This window comes from Python bivittatus, unplaced genomic scaffold, assembly GCF_059951505.1.
Source record: "Python bivittatus isolate LINGU-HERP-01145 unplaced genomic scaffold, Pbiv_v1 ctg000610_np1212, whole genome shotgun sequence".
Classification (NCBI taxonomy): domain Eukaryota; kingdom Metazoa; phylum Chordata; class Lepidosauria; order Squamata; family Pythonidae; genus Python; species Python bivittatus.
This window is the reverse complement of record NW_028277088.1, coordinates 33,658,490-33,675,684: the sequence shown is the minus strand read 5'-3', so window position 1 is coordinate 33,675,684 and position 17,195 is coordinate 33,658,490. Positions and strand designations below refer to the sequence as shown.

The following is a 17,195-nucleotide window of genomic DNA, read 5'->3' as shown; positions in this document are numbered from 1 at the left end:
ACCATCATATGGAAAGCATGTCTAAGTAAAGAGGTTTCTATGCAATTTTTTTATTGCAATTCTTAACATATGATGTGACCTTTGAGCCACATTTTATACTCACATCAAATTAAATGTGAGGTAGTTGCTACAAAAGTTTATCTCAAGTTCTCATTCTTAGTTCCTGTTCTTTGAACAATTATTATATAATTGTTTATTTAGCAAAGTTATAAAGTGATAGTTTATGGAGATTCTTAACTGTTATTTATTACTCTTGTGTTTATGCAAGCAACAGAACATCTTGCGATGGAAAGTCAAATGAATAGAAATAATTATATATCATTTGCAAAACCTATTTTTTAAAACCCACATATGGTATGCTGTTCATCTTTAAAAGCTGGACTCTGTGGCGAAAGGCTATTAGAAAATGGTGAAAAACTTGCTGAGCTCTGAGAAACAAAAACCACAACCAGTCGAATTGTGGATGCACTGAGTCAAATACGCTGGACTCACTGCAGTATTTGAAAACTTTTCTGCAAGGAGGGGAAAAAATGAAATACATACTATGGTCCTAATTTTCACTGCACTTTTTTTTTTGGAGTAAAGATAAGGAACAGTCAGTTGAAAGCATGATTGAAAAGTTCAAGAACTTCACACACAAAAATAAAGACAAATGTTTCTCATTGAAGAGAACTTCAAAAAGTATTTCCATGTTTAAAAACATATACATATCAGAAACAACTATTTTTGCTTAGTATACTGACATATCTGAAGAACTATACAGCACTTCCTAAATTTTGTATTCTAAATTATGCAAATCCTTGAACTCTATAGGCTAATCCCACATATGGAACATTTTTATTAGAAACCTAATCATGCTCAAGCACAGCAGAACGGAGGCCTATCTAATCCGACATTCTAATCCCTGTCTGATCAGAAATTTATGCAAGGCCTGCGAAGATGGAAGGATCTACAAATACCTACAGTGGAAAAATGGATCATTAAATTAATAGATTTGGCTCAAATGGCGAAGTTAACAGCATTAATAAAAGATAATACTGTTTCTAAATTTGTCTCCTTATGGCAACCCTTCTTAGATTACATGCTTGTGTGGAGAAAAAAATGAGGCTTTGATTGTGGGATTTAATGATTAGATGGTTTGTGCTGATAGATATAACGTGAACTTGGATTAATTAGTGGTAAGAGATTAATTTCTTTTAATTTGTATCTATATATATATGGAGATAGTCGGAAGTCACTTTCTGTTTCAATTTTCTATCTATCTTCACTATTATAGTTTTTGTCTTTTTTCTTTTAGCTCTATCTTCTCTCTTTGCTGTACTTTCTGTTTTGTATTTTAATTGTATTTTGAAATACAATATAATAAAGTTCTTATTAAAAAAAGAAAGAAATTTATGCAAGGCCCCTAAACCTTAAAGCAGAACATGAGCACAAAAATACCCTCCCATCTAAGTTTCCAGCAAGTGGGGTGCTGAGGATAATCTTTAATACTGATACATTTGATAGCTTTGTCCATGAATTTGTCTAATTCCTTTTTTAAATTATCCTACATCTTGCAGTTGTGAATTCCATCATATAACAGTGCACTAAGTACTTATTTTACCTGACTTGAAACTTTCACAATTAAGTTTCATAAGAGGTTAACAGGTTATAAGAAAACAGTTGCAATTTTAAATCCTTGCTCAATGATCTTCACCTGGAACTACCCACTCCAATTTTACAGTGTGGTTCCTGTCAGCTACACCAGCTCAAACTCCATTATTGTATAAATGTAGTTAAGATATTTTACCCAAATATCTTTTGCTATACGGTAATCATGATGGTACAGGTCACTTAGGATGTCTAATTTTTTTTATCTCTTTCTTGTGAAAAGATCATACTTTATCCACTTTATATAAGTAAGATTCATCTCTTGCTTACCCTCTCATTGGCTTTCTCTCCATTAATTTTGTCCCCTGTTACTTTAAATATGGCTGTTTCACACAAAATGCTAAGTCAGAATGTAGTTTGTTAGCCACTGGCTTGCTTAGCATGATATGTGGTCACAGCTATTGTGGTTTATAAATTAAGCTTATGGCTCAGCATATTGTTCAAACACAACCATTATTTATTCCATAGACCATGATTTATTAAAGTATAATTTAGTACAAAGCATGAATCAGAGAAATTTCTGGCATATTGCAACTTTAGGGTCTTTTCCTCAGATGCTCAATTTCCCATAAGTAGTTCTCTCTTTTTCTCTCTCTGGTGTTCTTTACCTTTTATTTTTAATTGCTAGTAACATTATCCTGAATAATAATATTATACGCTATAATGATTATACTACATTATATCAGTGTACCACTTCAGGATTACTATATCTAGGCTATATAAGTCAAGCAGAAGCATCCACAGAATCTCATGGTTTCATCAAAATGATGACTGAAGCATTGTGACATCACAACCCAGCTTCACCTTTTTCACAGGAACATTGCTAAGTTCATACCAAAGAGGCAGAGCTTGCATCAAGACGAAGCAATGCTGCTTTTGCCATTTATCCTTCATTTACCCACTGTTGAGAATAAAAGATACATATAAACATAAAAATACATAGGATAACCAAAGGCTTTGACATAAATGCCAGAGTCTGGATCTTCAACATAATATAAATTCTGGCTCCAAAGCCTTTGAGTAACTCCAAGTTGTATAAAGATTAGACAAGCTGAAACTAAACTTGGGTTATTCTCATTTTGATGAACTGACTTTGGAAGGTATGTCTATTCTATATTCCCACTTTAGAATTAGATTTACAAACTGGAGGTCATTCTAGATGCAATGTTGGCACTGGTTAGACAATCATATTACACTGAAGGGCCTTTTATCAGCTTTGGCTGATAAACTACATGGACCTCTATTTGGAGGAGAGTAATCAATGACTCATGCGATGGTAACTTCAGGGTCAGATTATTGTAATGTGCTTTTCATAGAGTAAACCTTGAAAGTGGTCTGCAAATTGCAGCTGGCCGTGAATGTGGCTACCATGGGTGGTAATATTGTCTCTTGAAGGTCTAAGAGTCCTTGTATCAATAAAAACTCCACTGGTTGACAGTTGCCTTCAGGGACCTATTCAAGATACTTATAATAGTATATAAAACCTTAAATGCCTTTGATCCAAACCCCATACAGGATAATCCACTCTGTACAGTCTGTTCCATACGCTTAAGTCATTAACGGGACATTGTTGCAAGGCCCCCCCGCACACACATTTGAAATAAATGACTAATTCTGTTTTCTCCATCAGGCAACCCATCTTATGGAATCAGTTCACACTGGAGATGAAGCAGCATTTCCTCTTTATTACAGTTTAGGAGGGGGTTCAACACATGTTTATTTAGACTTTTCAATATTTTAATGTTGTAATATTAAGTGTTGTTTTAGCTTTTAATATTTTTATTCATTAATGTTGATGTTTTATTGTTGCTTTTATTGTGTTTTTGTAAGCTGCCCAGAGATGTTAAGGGGGTTAGCAGCATAGTACATTTCTAAATAAATAATAATCCAGTTGTCTGAACTGCAAACGTAACATCAGCAAATATAAAATTACAATCCTGGATTCATCACATGCTATGCTCAGGTACTATCTGCAGCTTCAAACCTGCAAAAATACTGCTTCAATACAAGCTCTCATGAGTACCATTCTGCTCACATATTGAAATTCTTAATTAGCATTAAATTTTATGGTCTTAAATAAAGGTCTTGCTTTTAACTACTTCAATAAACTAAAAAACCCCAAGCAGCTAAAAGAAGTCTTTATTAAACAGTAAACAGCTGGAGTACCTAATGGAATAAAATAAATTCTTTAATTCAGGCTCAGGCAACATTTGAAGACATAGTAATTTACTTCAGTTAAATATGTACTGGATTGCAAGATAATGGTGCAATCATATGCGTACTATATAAAGCGTAAAAAAGCACAGGCATGCACTCCAAATGCTTTTGCCTGAATATGATAAAGTTAACAAATACAACTTTGGTTGTCCACTGTCACCTTTGAGAAAATATTTACAAGCCGGCCAATGCCCTGACTTCTCTTTCAAATCTCTTCAAAGATACCCGGAAGTTACAGCAAAGAACGGAAGAACTTTATTAGGGTTTGTCTTCCTCTGTATTTGAGAAGCCCTATGTCCTAACGTCGTTTGCTGCTGGTCACCACCCTGGTAATACAATCAAGAAATTGCCTCTCCTCAGCTATGAGAGTGACTCATCTCTGTACAAGGTGTGCTACATGCTTATCCAGTCTAGGTAAGAAAATGAAGCAAGGGGAAATTGGTCTCTTTAATATTCCACCACTTGCACCATGCATCTCAGCATCTGAACAGGTGTAATCACACACTTAGAATAAACTGCTCAGCTAAGCACATGTAATTTTGGAGATTGTTGGTGCTGGAATTCTACACATCTTATCTTGAGTACTAATGAATAGAAACTCACACATGTTTTTGTTTGATCCAAGGTCCATGTCAGCTAGATATCAAGAATGTCACCTGGGTATCTTCTATTTATGGATTAAATACTACGGTCAGTATTTTGAGTTTAAAAACCTTTTGCTCATATATGGATAAAAGGGGCAGAGGGCTTAGAAATGCTAGACCTTTTCACATTTATCTTCTCTCAACTTAGTGTCCAGGGAAAACATGCACCTTCCTTCCCTAGACCTAGTTCTTCCTTTTTGCCCACAAATGGAATAATAAAAGCAGCTATATCCAGACTCAGGTGTTCCTACCACAGAGAGAGAGAGAGAGGGCAAAAAAAGCAACTTAGTGGGAAACCGGGAAATACAGCCAGAATTAAACACGCTACAAATAAACGGTATTTAAGACTATCGGGGGCCAGCAAGAATAAGACAGGAGATAGGTAAATCCTCCTACGGGGGGAGGGGGGGCAGTTATTGTAAACTCACCCGAGGAAACCGAGGAGCCAGACAAACTGGAGTTGCTGGACGTGGCCATCCTCCTCGCTTCGGGCTCCTTAGTGACTAGTCCAGGGGGTTCTGCTGCTGTTCGGCTGCCTCCGCCGCCCCCGACCCATTTCAAAGTGCTGGAACCGCGCTGAGCAAAGCAGCAACAGCAGGCACCGCCTGGGCTTTGCTCGCTCCTCGTCCGAATAACGTGCTGCTGTGGCTGGCTCGTTGGAGTCCCTTTCAGGCTGGGCAAGGAGGAGAAGCTGCCCAAGGAAGGGCGCCGAGCTGCGTCCAGCTCCTTTCGCTCTGCCCGAGGGGAAAAAAGGCTTCCCGCTGACTAGAGCCGCCCCAGCAGCTCTTTCCCTCGCCTTTTCCCCTCCCTTCGCCTAAACGGCTCAGTCTTGACAAGCGAAGCAGCGAGCGACTCCACCTCCTCCGCCGCCGCCGCCGCCGCCGCCACCGCCTAAGCTCCCCTCACGCACACAAAGGAAGCCGAGAGAAGGACGGGCTGCAGCCCCCGAGGGGACAGCCCAGGGCTCAGGCACGGACGGAGTCCCGCGCGAGAGGCGAAAGAGGCGCCGACAGCGCCCAGCCGTAGCCTGCCCCTGTGGCTGCCGCTCTCGCCGCTGGCTGGCATCAGGAGAGCTGGCACAGCGAGCGCGGCTCCGGCTCCTTCCATGTGCCAAGGCTGGTCCAACATTGGAAAGCGGAGGCAGGTCGCGCCGCCTTCTGGGGGAGGGGAGAAGCGGGGAGGCAAGAGCGAGGGGCGGGTCCCCAGCGGCTGCCACAGGGTGCGCTGGGTGCCTGTTGCGTTTTCCGGCTCCCCGGTGGAGAACGCAGGGCCAAGTATGCGGGTGCGACTTGGTCCCCTCCTCTCCCGTCTCCTCCTGTTAAAGCAGGGGAGCCTTCTAAGACAAGTGGCGCCCCCTTAACCTCAATTGTTGTAAAACTCTCTGAGCAGGTCACCTGTTCGAGGGATCTGTCGATTTCCATGGAGGTGGCATAAAGCAGATAAAAACCGCTCCTACAACTACTGGAGGTGTGGCTCACCATAGTGGTACCTCTTCTCAGCAGCGAGCTGGTCTTGTACTTCTTTAAATTGTCCTCAGCGAGATTGGTTAATTTCAGGAGTTAGAGGAGGATGGCCATGTCCTTTGCCTCAAGCTGCTGAGTGCCTTGGGCCACCTTGGGAGGATTCTGTTCCTGGAGGTCTTCATCCAGTGGTTGACCAGCAACCATTACAGAAGCTTTATTTTTGGATCTCCTATTATAAGCAAGAACTATTCGATAGTATATGTATCTTCCATATTAGTTTCTTTTATATTTGGATGTGTTCTCTTGTTTTTTGAAAACACATTGTCTCTCCATAAAACGTTTATCTGAACCCCAATTTTTTCAACGGACACAACTTTATAGAAATACATAATGCACTGAACCATAACCATAACCTAATCATACACTCTCAGTCTGAACAATACACTAAGCTAATACGTGACTGGCTTATTTGCATTCTGTATGTTCATGAACACAGCCTTTGTCAGCATTGCACTAAGTTATTGTATGTCTTGTTTGGTTTTAACTTTGAGTGTTCTGTGAATCCAGCCAATTATCATTTAAGCAACCAGGACTTTGCACAACCTAGCTTTTATCTTAGTTGCATGGCCTCAAGGTACACCAGCTAAAATTGCTACTTTTCCACATCAGTGAGAGTAAGAATTCAGTGGCTGCATTCTCATGACACCCAACCACAGATTAGCCAGTCGCATTATAGCTTAGCATTGCTGTGTGTTTCCCCAAAATGCATTATCTAATAGTGCATCAATCAGCTGACTGTCTGGGACCATACTGGGGTGGGTAGAGATAAGACTGGGCAAGCTGCATGAGTGGCTGGCTTTTGTGGGTTGCCTGCACACCATACAATACAACATATACTGATTCCTGGTATTTATATTTTACAACTGTGGGTTTGCCTCTATGTGAGTATTTGCATAGGAGCTTCCCACAATTCCTGTCTGAAATGTTTATGAAGCTTTTTTGTTATATGCAGATCTGAAATAAATTTTGAACCCTTTTTTATTTCAAAATATGTTGGCTGCTGAGCTCGAGGGCTGCTGTTTAGGAGGTGCAAGTCAAAAAGCTGTTAGCCTTTTTCATCAGTGACATAGCACAGATAGAACATGAACAAGTCTTCTATTCCTTTGGTTATTTGGAATGATAACATAGGGAACTGAAAGGTCACACGTGACATACTTTTGTCTTACAATAATCTTTTCTCAAAAGGAAGGGAAAGAAGAGGGAGATGCCCATGGGCTATGCTTCCATCTTCTACCTGGGTTGACCACTGATTATTGGAAGAATTAGGTCCCTCTTTTTCCACAGAAACAAATGGCTTATTTAGGAGACAACAGGTGTTAGTGCATAGCATGTGGGGCTGAAGTCCTCATTCAGCTATAGGGTGACCTTTATTGTCTTTCAGTCTAGCTTATCTCATAACACCTTTGTGAGGTTATAAGGGAGAGAATAGGACAGGAAGGCCTGGCGCAATATGGTTCATGGGGTCACGAAGAGTCGGACACGACTTAACGACTAAACAACAACAAGGGGGAGAATCATGTACGCTGCCTACAAGAAGGATGAGAGAAAACACTGACTTGAAGGAACACGCACATTATTGCAATAATGGAAATTAAGTGTTCAGATGTACCATCAATTGAGAACAAGAATGTCACATTTAAGGCATTGCACTAGAGTGGTGCTTCTGATCTAAATGTAGCTGCAAATGTATCAAGCTGATCCCTTTTTAAAAAAGCAAGTATGGAAATTTACTTGGAGCAAGGCTAATACAGGTAGTCCTTGCTTAGCAACCACAATTGGGATCAGAAACTCCATCACTAAGTGATGTGGTCACTAAGTGAAACATCATGTGACTGTGATGGTCTTACAACCTCACTTCTGCCGCAGTCATGAATCATCATGGGTCATTAAGTGAGACATCATGTGACCATGCCTTGCAATTTTACTGCCGGCTTCTCCATTGACTCTTATTGGAAGCTGTTTGTCAAGCACGCAAATGGCGATTACGTGATCATGGGATGCTGCAACAGTTGTAAACACCTGCTGGTTGCAAAATGCCTGAATGTCGATCATGTGATAGTGGGGATGCTGTGATGGTCATAAATGCAAGGACTAGTCGTAAAATTACTTTTTCAGCGTCGTCATAACTTTGAATGGTCATTAAACAGGGCAGTTGTTAAGCGAGGTCTACCTGTATAATTTTGAAGCCCATGAAAGTTAGTTTGTATCCCAGAGTAAGTCCAATCTGGTAATATTTCTGCTTTCTTAAATTGGTATAGTTCTAGGAAGTGTCCATTGATTTTAAAAAGTTGTTCCACATACTCAAGTACAACATCAATATTCAGAGGAAAATATTCAACACAATAAATCAAGAGGGCAAAGCACACTTAAAAGAAATAGAAGATAATCTCTTTGTGCATAAAATGCAAAATTAAATTTCTGGTAAGGAATATAATCACCAATATTTTCTGTTAATGCTTTACTGCACCAGTTAATGTAATTTTCTACATTACATGTTGCTATTAATATTTTGAGAATGTTTTTCCATGCCTTCAGTAAATATTATCAATTTTGTAATATCAATCACAACTTTGATGAACAGGTAATGACATTGATCACTAGATATGGGGGGGTGGGCAGAGAACATACTGCATAACAGGAGAGATTAGATTCTTTTTCCTAATACATGATTAGGAAGAATATTTCTGTACTGCTGGCATATAGCACAACTATGCTATCTAAATTAATTTAAATTAGCTAAACAAATTTTTAAAACATTCTCTGCAGATCTTAGTAGAGAACATTTCTGGTGCACTCTAATTACATTACATATAATATCCAAATAGCAATTAGGATAGTAATTAATTTGCAATGTATTACTGAAAATAACATGTCCAAAGAGTCCTCTGTTTAAAAAAACATCCAGTCCTAATCTGATTTAAAAATAATGAAACACATTCAGAAAGCAGAGCATTTGAAGTTTTCCATAAGAAGTTATCATCTGAACAACTAGCTGAACAAGCAGACATCAATTTCACCTTCCTTCTTAAGCAGAGATATATTTCTACTTCAGTTATAATATTTATTTATGAATTGTATTTATCTATATATATTAGCATATGCAAATTCTGTAAAAGTCTACACATCACCTTGCTCCCCATTTTATTATACATTTCTTCTTTTTCTTGTAATTGAAAAATTGCATCCATTGGTACAAAAGAGAGTGCTTTAAATGCAAGGAAAATATCTTACCCTCATAATAGAACCAAAGCTTTTAGGAAAGGCAAAACAAGCAAGAAAAAATTATATATTAAATATATGAAACCATATGCATAAAGACCTATCAAGAAAGCAGTTCTGAAGAAGTCATGTACAACGAAGAGATAAGCGTCTTGTGAAACACTACAGGGTTCAAAATCATTTACTTCTTGGATCTGATAGCTTCAAAATGTTCTAGTCTGCAGCAATTTCCAGGTCTCTTAGCTATTTGTGTTTTCAAAAGATGTCTAAGAAAATGAGATCTAAAGTGCATGTGATGTCTGCATCAATAACTACTGTATGCCACAGAGCAGAAAACTGTGCCAAAATTTCAGGGATATTATGCCAGGATTGCACCTTAAATTATGCAAAGGTTTTCTTTGTACCATTTATTTAATCCTGAGTATCAGAGATAGAATGTCCTTTGCCATATCACAAGAGACAGGAATTCTGAATCTGGCTTTTTAAAAAAGGTGACTTTATTTTTTTATTTTATTTTTTTTGTCTGCGCTCAGTCATTGCTGACCCTGCAGTGACTGCTTGGACGAGTCCTTGCAGTTTTCAAGGCAATTGTTTTTCGGAAGTGGTTTGCCAGAGCCTCCTTCCTAGAGCATTTGGCAAACTGCAAAATAAATCTATTTGTGAACCAGGATATTTTTGTTGAAGTTCTTGACCCCTTAATCCTAGTTTTGTTTTTAATTCAGTTTCTCAGTTTGACCCATGACTTTCAGGCTGGGCAATGCTAATAAGTTGATCTTTGTATCAGTCACTCAAATTAGCAACAGGCAATGGAAGAGCAACTAGTATGCATGGTTAGCTAATATATTACTACTAACCACTGAAAAATTCTTACTAGGGATCCTCCAATAAATAAGTGTATAAAGGTATTAATTATATTAATATAGATGATGCTATGCACTGAAAGAGAGACTGGGACTGCAATCCTATACTTATTAAACTGGTGGATGACCTCAACCAGCACTGTACATGGAGCTGCCCTCGAAGATCACTCAAAAGGTTCAACTGGTCTAGAATGCAGTGGCGCAGGCAGTGATGGGCATGGCTTGGTATGCCATGTGATTCCTCTGTTTCGCAAGCAGCACTGGTTACCAGTATAGGAATTTTGTCCAGATAATAAGGTGGTCCTTGTGTAATAACTACTTGTTCAGTGACTGTTCAAACTTAACCATGTTGCTGAACGAGTGGTAGTTATGACTGGTCCTTGTACTTATGACCTTTGCAGCATCCCCGCTGTCACATGATCGTGATTTGTGACCTTCCCTGCTGGCTTCCGACACGCAGTCAATAAGGAAGCTGGCAGGAAGGCGCAAGTCATGGTCACATGAGGTCCTTGCTTAACGTAGGCAAGTGGGTCTGCTGGAACTGCCATCACTAAGCAACACGGTCATGTGGTTTTTCAGCTTACAACCACATCATTTAATGACGGAGTTTCTGGCCCCAATTAGCATCGTTAAGCAAGGACTACCTATAAAGAGATTAAATTCAGTGGCATCAGATACATCTGCATTAATCAAATCTGAAGCAGACAAAGGTGCTTCAGATCTGACATAGGCACCTTTGGGATCCACATCTTTTCCTAAGCTCATAGGAAAATACTGGCTCAGGAAAATATGGATTTAAGTTCTTGAGGCTTTACGGAGGTGGTAAATAACCATGTTTCATTGCCTCCTAAATGCTTCAAATAGTGCCATCAATATCATATGATCTAAATGTATCATTTCTAGGTGCAACTAAGAGGAGAAAAGGTTCCACAGAGAATGTATAACAGATAAAAAATGAATAAAATCATGTTTCACACAAAAGGCAAAATACAGGGAACCTATAAGAAATAAGGATTTTATGTAAATCCAAGAAGAAAAAATGAGCTACAATAATAAGAAAAGACCAGTTGGAAAAGAAATCAGAAGAAAGCTTGCAAATAGGAATCTAAAAGTAAAGGAAATGAAGTGGTAAAATGCAAGATTATAATTTTGAGTTTGGGGCAGCCTAGGCAGGAGAAGATTAATGGGGCCAGAATGATTGCCAATGTTTCTTAATAGTCAGTAGCAAAATTGCCAGGCAGGCACATATTCTCTTAACGGAAATTATAAGTAAATGGCCCAAGAAAGGCAGGAGATGATTGGACAAGATGAGACATCTTTATTTCTAACCTTCAGTTAGAGGAAGGGAGCAAGCTAAGTCAGAGTGGGAAATCATAGAAGCATTTTGGGAAGCAATATGTAGTGAAACACAAAAGGAGAGGGAAAGCGTTTGAATGAGCCTTTTGCAGCAGGCTGTTTTATGCTAGAGTTCTGCTATGAATTGGCTGTCAGTGTATTTAAGCAGAATTAATAAATAAACTTTTTACATAAATTCAAATGTGCAGAGTGCCACAAGGCTTCAGTAATCTCTTTCCAAACCATCAACCCTGCATCCTAAAATTGCTCCCCATTTGGTAAAGATGGGGGAAAGGATAGCTATGCTCACTAATGAGCAATGCTGAAAGCATTGAAGAAGCCTCGCTGAATAAGATGGTAATTATGCAGAGTTCTTTCCAACTGGGATCAGTGTGGCTGCATGCTCACAGAGAGGGCCTTTTCACATCATGAGTTATTTGTGCAATGCAAGGAAATTACACCACTTTCCCAAAATGCTGGTTTAATACTGACCCAGGTTAGTGTGTGAAAAAAATGTTTAGAGAGTTCAAGATGTGAAGTCCATGGATTTATATCAGTTGGAAAAGAAACTGTTGTGATTAATATCAAGACACAAACACTGCATTGTGGATAATTTGTGACAGCTCACACAGACATATCTGATACATCTATTCTGGCATCCAGCCTGATCATATACAGTAAGTTAGTTAAGACTTAACTAGATTTCAGAGGGAATTAAGTTCAGCTAAGAGTACAATCCTATGCTTGTCTACATAGCAATAAAGTTTATTTAGTTTTACATAAATATATGTAGAATTAAAGTATTAGCTTGATTCTAGATCCATAGACAGAAAAAAAATCAGGCTTCCACTTATGGATGTCTAATATAAATTGCAGCATAACTCTTTCTACTCCACTTGGCAGAAATAGCTAGAAACCTCAGGGCTGCATTTAGTTTAACCCTTTTGCAATTTAACTTTGTGCTTGTACTTCTCAGGAAGTTTCTTTACATCCATTTTTCACGTTCACATCTCATTTTAATTCAACGTTATTTTCACAAACTGTATGAACAGATTTTTGTCAACAGTGCATTATTTAATTCATGTAAAACATTAGAAACAAATCTCCCTTAAGTAGAATGGTAAAAGATCTCCTTGACAGGCAAGTTCTGAGTGAGATGTTGAGTTATGTGAAGAACATTCCTGTCAAAAAGACAACAGAATAAAATATTCCAGATGAATGGTGAATAATTATTTATGCACACGTATGTGTGAGATCTTTGGTTTTTATTACATTTTTCTTATTTTAGAGGTTTTAAATTGAGAACAAGTTGTCATCTAACATATTATGTTTTGCCTTGAAGATCAAATAAGCCATATGTAATATGTAACACACAACAGTTTTATATTTGGTACGTTCATTTTATCCAGAGAATTTTGCTGGTTCCATTAAATGTTCACCTGAGGGCCATTTGGATTATTTTCTTTTATTCAGTCATACTTAATCTGTTTGTTTTCACGTTTTTTCCCCCAATAACATATGATCTGATCACACAACTCTGTTATTCATGTTTCCCTGGAGTCACATCTTTTATATAATTTCTACTGAGATTTTACTAAACTCCTTAATTTTTTTTTCACAGTGGTGTATCTGATTGTGTAAAAATGCTAATTCCTGAGAGCAAAATTGGAGCTTTACTTATTCAATTATAGATTTTTTAAAACTAAGTTTATATCTTGCTCCTCCCTCCCATGCCTACTTCTGTCAATAATCTCTCACATCCTTCTCTCCACTAAAGTGCCAATGCTATTGGCTGTCACTGCCTGTCAGTTCATTTGGGACAGAGGTAAATAATCTCTTTTTGGAACTTCATTTGCACATTTTATGGTTATGTATGTATATTCTCTCCACTTTTGTGTATATTTAGCTTCTTCAGGGAAATTCATGCCTCCTTCCAAAACTAAAAAAATATGGCAAATGCTGTACTTTTATTAACTTCCTTGTAGAGTTCAGCAACTCCACATGCTCTTTGGCAGTTCGGCAATATATGTTTTCTTTTTAAGCACAACCAATTGATTCAGCTTAGCAGACAGAAGAGCTTGATCAGCTGCACCTAGATCTATTGATGGAAAACCATATCAGTGCTGTGTGATGAGGCTCAGAGCAACAGAAGAAGGAATACATTGCCCAGTTGCACCAGAGAAGGAAGTTCGTAGCACTGATTCTCAGCCAGAATGTCACAGCACCCTAGAATGCCACAAACATCTTCCAGGGGCATCTTAAACATTTATGAATAGATAAATTAATTAGATTAGATTAATTAACATAATTAACGTAATTATTTATTGATGTGATTATGTGCCCAAAAGTCAGGGTCGACTCTTAGCAACCACATAGATAAGTTTTCTCCAGGATGATCTCTTCACATAATAAAACTGAAGAAGGATAATTTGAGCCTGGTCATTTGTACCTCGAGAGAACTCTGGGGTGATTTCTTTGATGTTTCATTTGTTTGTTTTCTTGGCATTTTGCTTCCAGGTGAAATTCAAAGTGCTGGTTGCTACCTATAAAGCCTTATATGGTATAGGGTCTATATAGCATAGGGCTATTTGTTTGTTTTCTTGGCATTCTCAAACAAATTAATTAATTATTAATTAATTAATAGCCTAGTCATAAATCATAAAAGTGTGTGTGTGTATATCCTATCTATCTATCTATCTATCTATCTATCTATCTATCTATCTATGTCTGTCTGTCTGTCTGTCTGTCTATCTATCTATCTATCTATCTATCTATCTATCTATCTATCTATCAAATTCATTCTTCTTCAAATGATGCCAAGACTGACACAAGCAATTATAGAAATCTGCACTTTAAATGGTTAATGTGTTTTTAAAAATTCTAAGGTAAGTTAATTGACAAGCTACCTGTCACCTAAAAATGTTAAAATTTTGAAAGCTGTCCCTAGTATGATGTAAAGCTTTCTGCCAAGTAACTGAGATCAGGGGTCCTTAATCCTTAAGTAACCACTGAAAGGATGTAGCTTGATTGGCCAATGAGGAGGTATGGTAGTGCTGTCATTGGGTAACAGATACTGTGACCTGCCCTAAAGATCATAATAGATACATTTGTCACTAAGAAATGAAATGAGGACGAGAGGATGAAGTGACAGACTACAGTAGAAATATAAGTGAAAAAGAAAAACGTTCTCCCACAGTAAGCAAGATTAAGGTAACTACGGAACTAAGAAATTCATTTCTGTTTGGACAGTTATTTAGCAATGGGATTCACTTGGCGTAGTGATGAATTTAGTCCTACTCCAGAAAGTGTCATTATGGTGATAAATTAGCCAATGAAGCATTGAAACGCAGTAAGCTGAAGAAACATTTCTCACATTTTGCTGAGAAACCTCAGTATTACTTTGAGAGGCTTTTAAATTCTAGAAAATAACAGAGCCTGAAATTTACTGAAACAGAGCAGGGCTCAAGAAGTCAGATATTTGTAGCAGAACTAATATCTAAAACTGTAAAACCTTGCACAATCACAACAACACTGATTTTCCTACCTGCAATGAAATATACATAATTCAAGCAGAAGAGTCAGTAAGGGGAAAATTTTTAATTACTGACATTCATTCACCACATGTATTTACTTAAATATATTTATATAGTTATTTGCATGCCATATACTCAAACCAGCTCTAAGCAGCTTATGATTCTAAAGTAGCAAAAACATCAATGATCCCGATTAACAGTAATCGTCATAGCACTTTGGGTTGGACAAGCCAACACCCCCTCCCAACTTTCAATGCTGAGGAGTGTATATAGCATACTTCTTTTCAAAAGTTATGTGAAAAATCATTCACTTTCCTGAATGATACAAAGTAAGGAACCATCCATACTTCAACGTCAAAGCTGTTCCAAAATGAGGGGACATGACTCAGAAAGGCATTTTCCAGTGCCCCCCACACCTTTACTTCCCCTTACCTGCATGTACTCAACATGCAGATTTTGGCATGGAGCATATTGACTCAAAGACAGAGCCAGAAAGGGCTATATAGATAACTGAACTGAGTTCAGAAGCAAACTTGCTGTCAATGCAGCCCATCAACATCAAGGTCACTCTGTTGTGTTTGTTTACACCAGACAGAATGCAGGTGACTGTGTTCTGTACCAGCTACAGTTTCTGAATCATCTTCAAGGCAGCCCACACAGAGACTATTGGTCTGCTATTGTAGCAACTACTAAGATGGTGGCTTTCAATACCACTGACTGTGGTATCCTTCTGAATCAGCTCTGTGGGTTGGGGATTGGGGGCACTGTTTTATGGCAGTTCTTTCCTTTCTCCAGGACTGGTTTCAGCTGGTGTTGGTTGATGGGGAAAGTTTCTTTCTTATGCCCCTGTTTTATGGGGTGCCACAGAATTCTATTTTCTCTCCCCTCCTTTTCAACATCTACATGAAACCACTGGGTGAGGTCAACTACTAGTTTGGGGTTTGGTATCATCAGTATGCTGATGATACCCAATTATATCTTTTGACTCCAGGCTGACCAAGTGAGGCTGTTGAAGTTCTGTCCCAGTGCCTGGAGTCTGTGCTGGTTTGGATGGGGAGGAACTATCTTCAACTTGATCCTACAAAGACCAAGTGGCTGTGGGTGTTTGGACTGCCCAGATCTGGGGATATTCCATCTTTGACTATTCAAGAGTGGTACGCAATTTGGAGGTTTTCCTGGACTCACAACTCCTGCTTGATGAACAGGTGACAGCTGTGGCCAGAAGGGCCTTTGCACAGCTTCATCTGATGCAGCAGTTGTACTTCTAGATCAGGGAACCCTTCCGACAGTCACTCATGCCCTGGTCATCTCACACCTTGACTACTGCAATGAGCTCTACCCGGGGCTACCCTCAAAGACCACCCAGAAGTGGTCAACTGGTCCACAGTGCAGCGGCATGGGCAATGATGGGCATGCCTCAATATGCCCATGTAACACCTCTGCTTCGCAAGTTGCACTTGTTACCAGTTTGCTTCCAGGTGAGATTCAAGGTGTTGGTCGCTACCTATAAAGCCCTATATGGCACAGGGCCTGGTTACTTGAGAGGCTGCCTGTTTCCCACAGTATCTGAAGAATGAAATGTTTATTTTCTTTTCTTGAGCAAGAAGAATAATGTTGTGAGTTATTGGTCTGCAAACTTTTCTCAATTAGTGTTGCTGCAACACATAATAATGAGGTATATGATCTTATTATGCTGAGCACCCTGAAGAAAAGAACATTGAATACATCCATTGAAAGGTGTGACTGGTTAAGAAACCTTTGACTTAAGCAATATCAAAGCAGTTCAGCTTAATGTCACAGACAAGAATGATTATTAGACGTATGCAACAACTACAGTTTGAAGGAAAGCGTACGTCTTCAATGGACACAGGTAAAGAATGAATAATATTATATTGCAAAAAAAAGGCTCTGATAATCTTCTTGCAATTTTCAACTTTTTACCTGTGCAGGCTGAGATTTTCTAAACTCACAAATTTAAAGTGGCAAAGAAGAATAGATTACAAATGGCTTAAGAAGAAATGAGAATATGTTTTCCAGTGCTGCAAATCAGAATACTATGTAAATCTTATCAAGCCCAAATATTCCAACAAGTGACATAGCAGAAGCTAAATCCCACTAAGTTTCTGTTGTTTAATTGTGTCATAGTAATTTAAAATTAGAAATATACTGGTAATGCAAGCCTGTGTAATAATTAAGCAATTTTGAAGACTTCTA

General features: G+C 38.5%; 1 protein-coding gene across 1 annotated transcript in view; it reads right to left on the bottom strand.

Moving 5' to 3' along the window:
• CHN2 (chimerin 2) overlaps positions 1–5,645 on the bottom strand; it is a 144,929-nt gene extending 139,284 nt beyond the window's left edge. The window contains exon 1 of the mRNA XM_088150742.1: positions 4,940–5,645. Coding sequence (XP_088006868.1) covers positions 4,940–4,988 — 49 coding nt within the window. The 5' untranslated portion in view covers positions 4,989–5,645. The remainder of the gene's footprint in view (positions 1–4,939) is intronic.
• Positions 5,646–17,195: the final 11,550 nt, after the last annotated feature.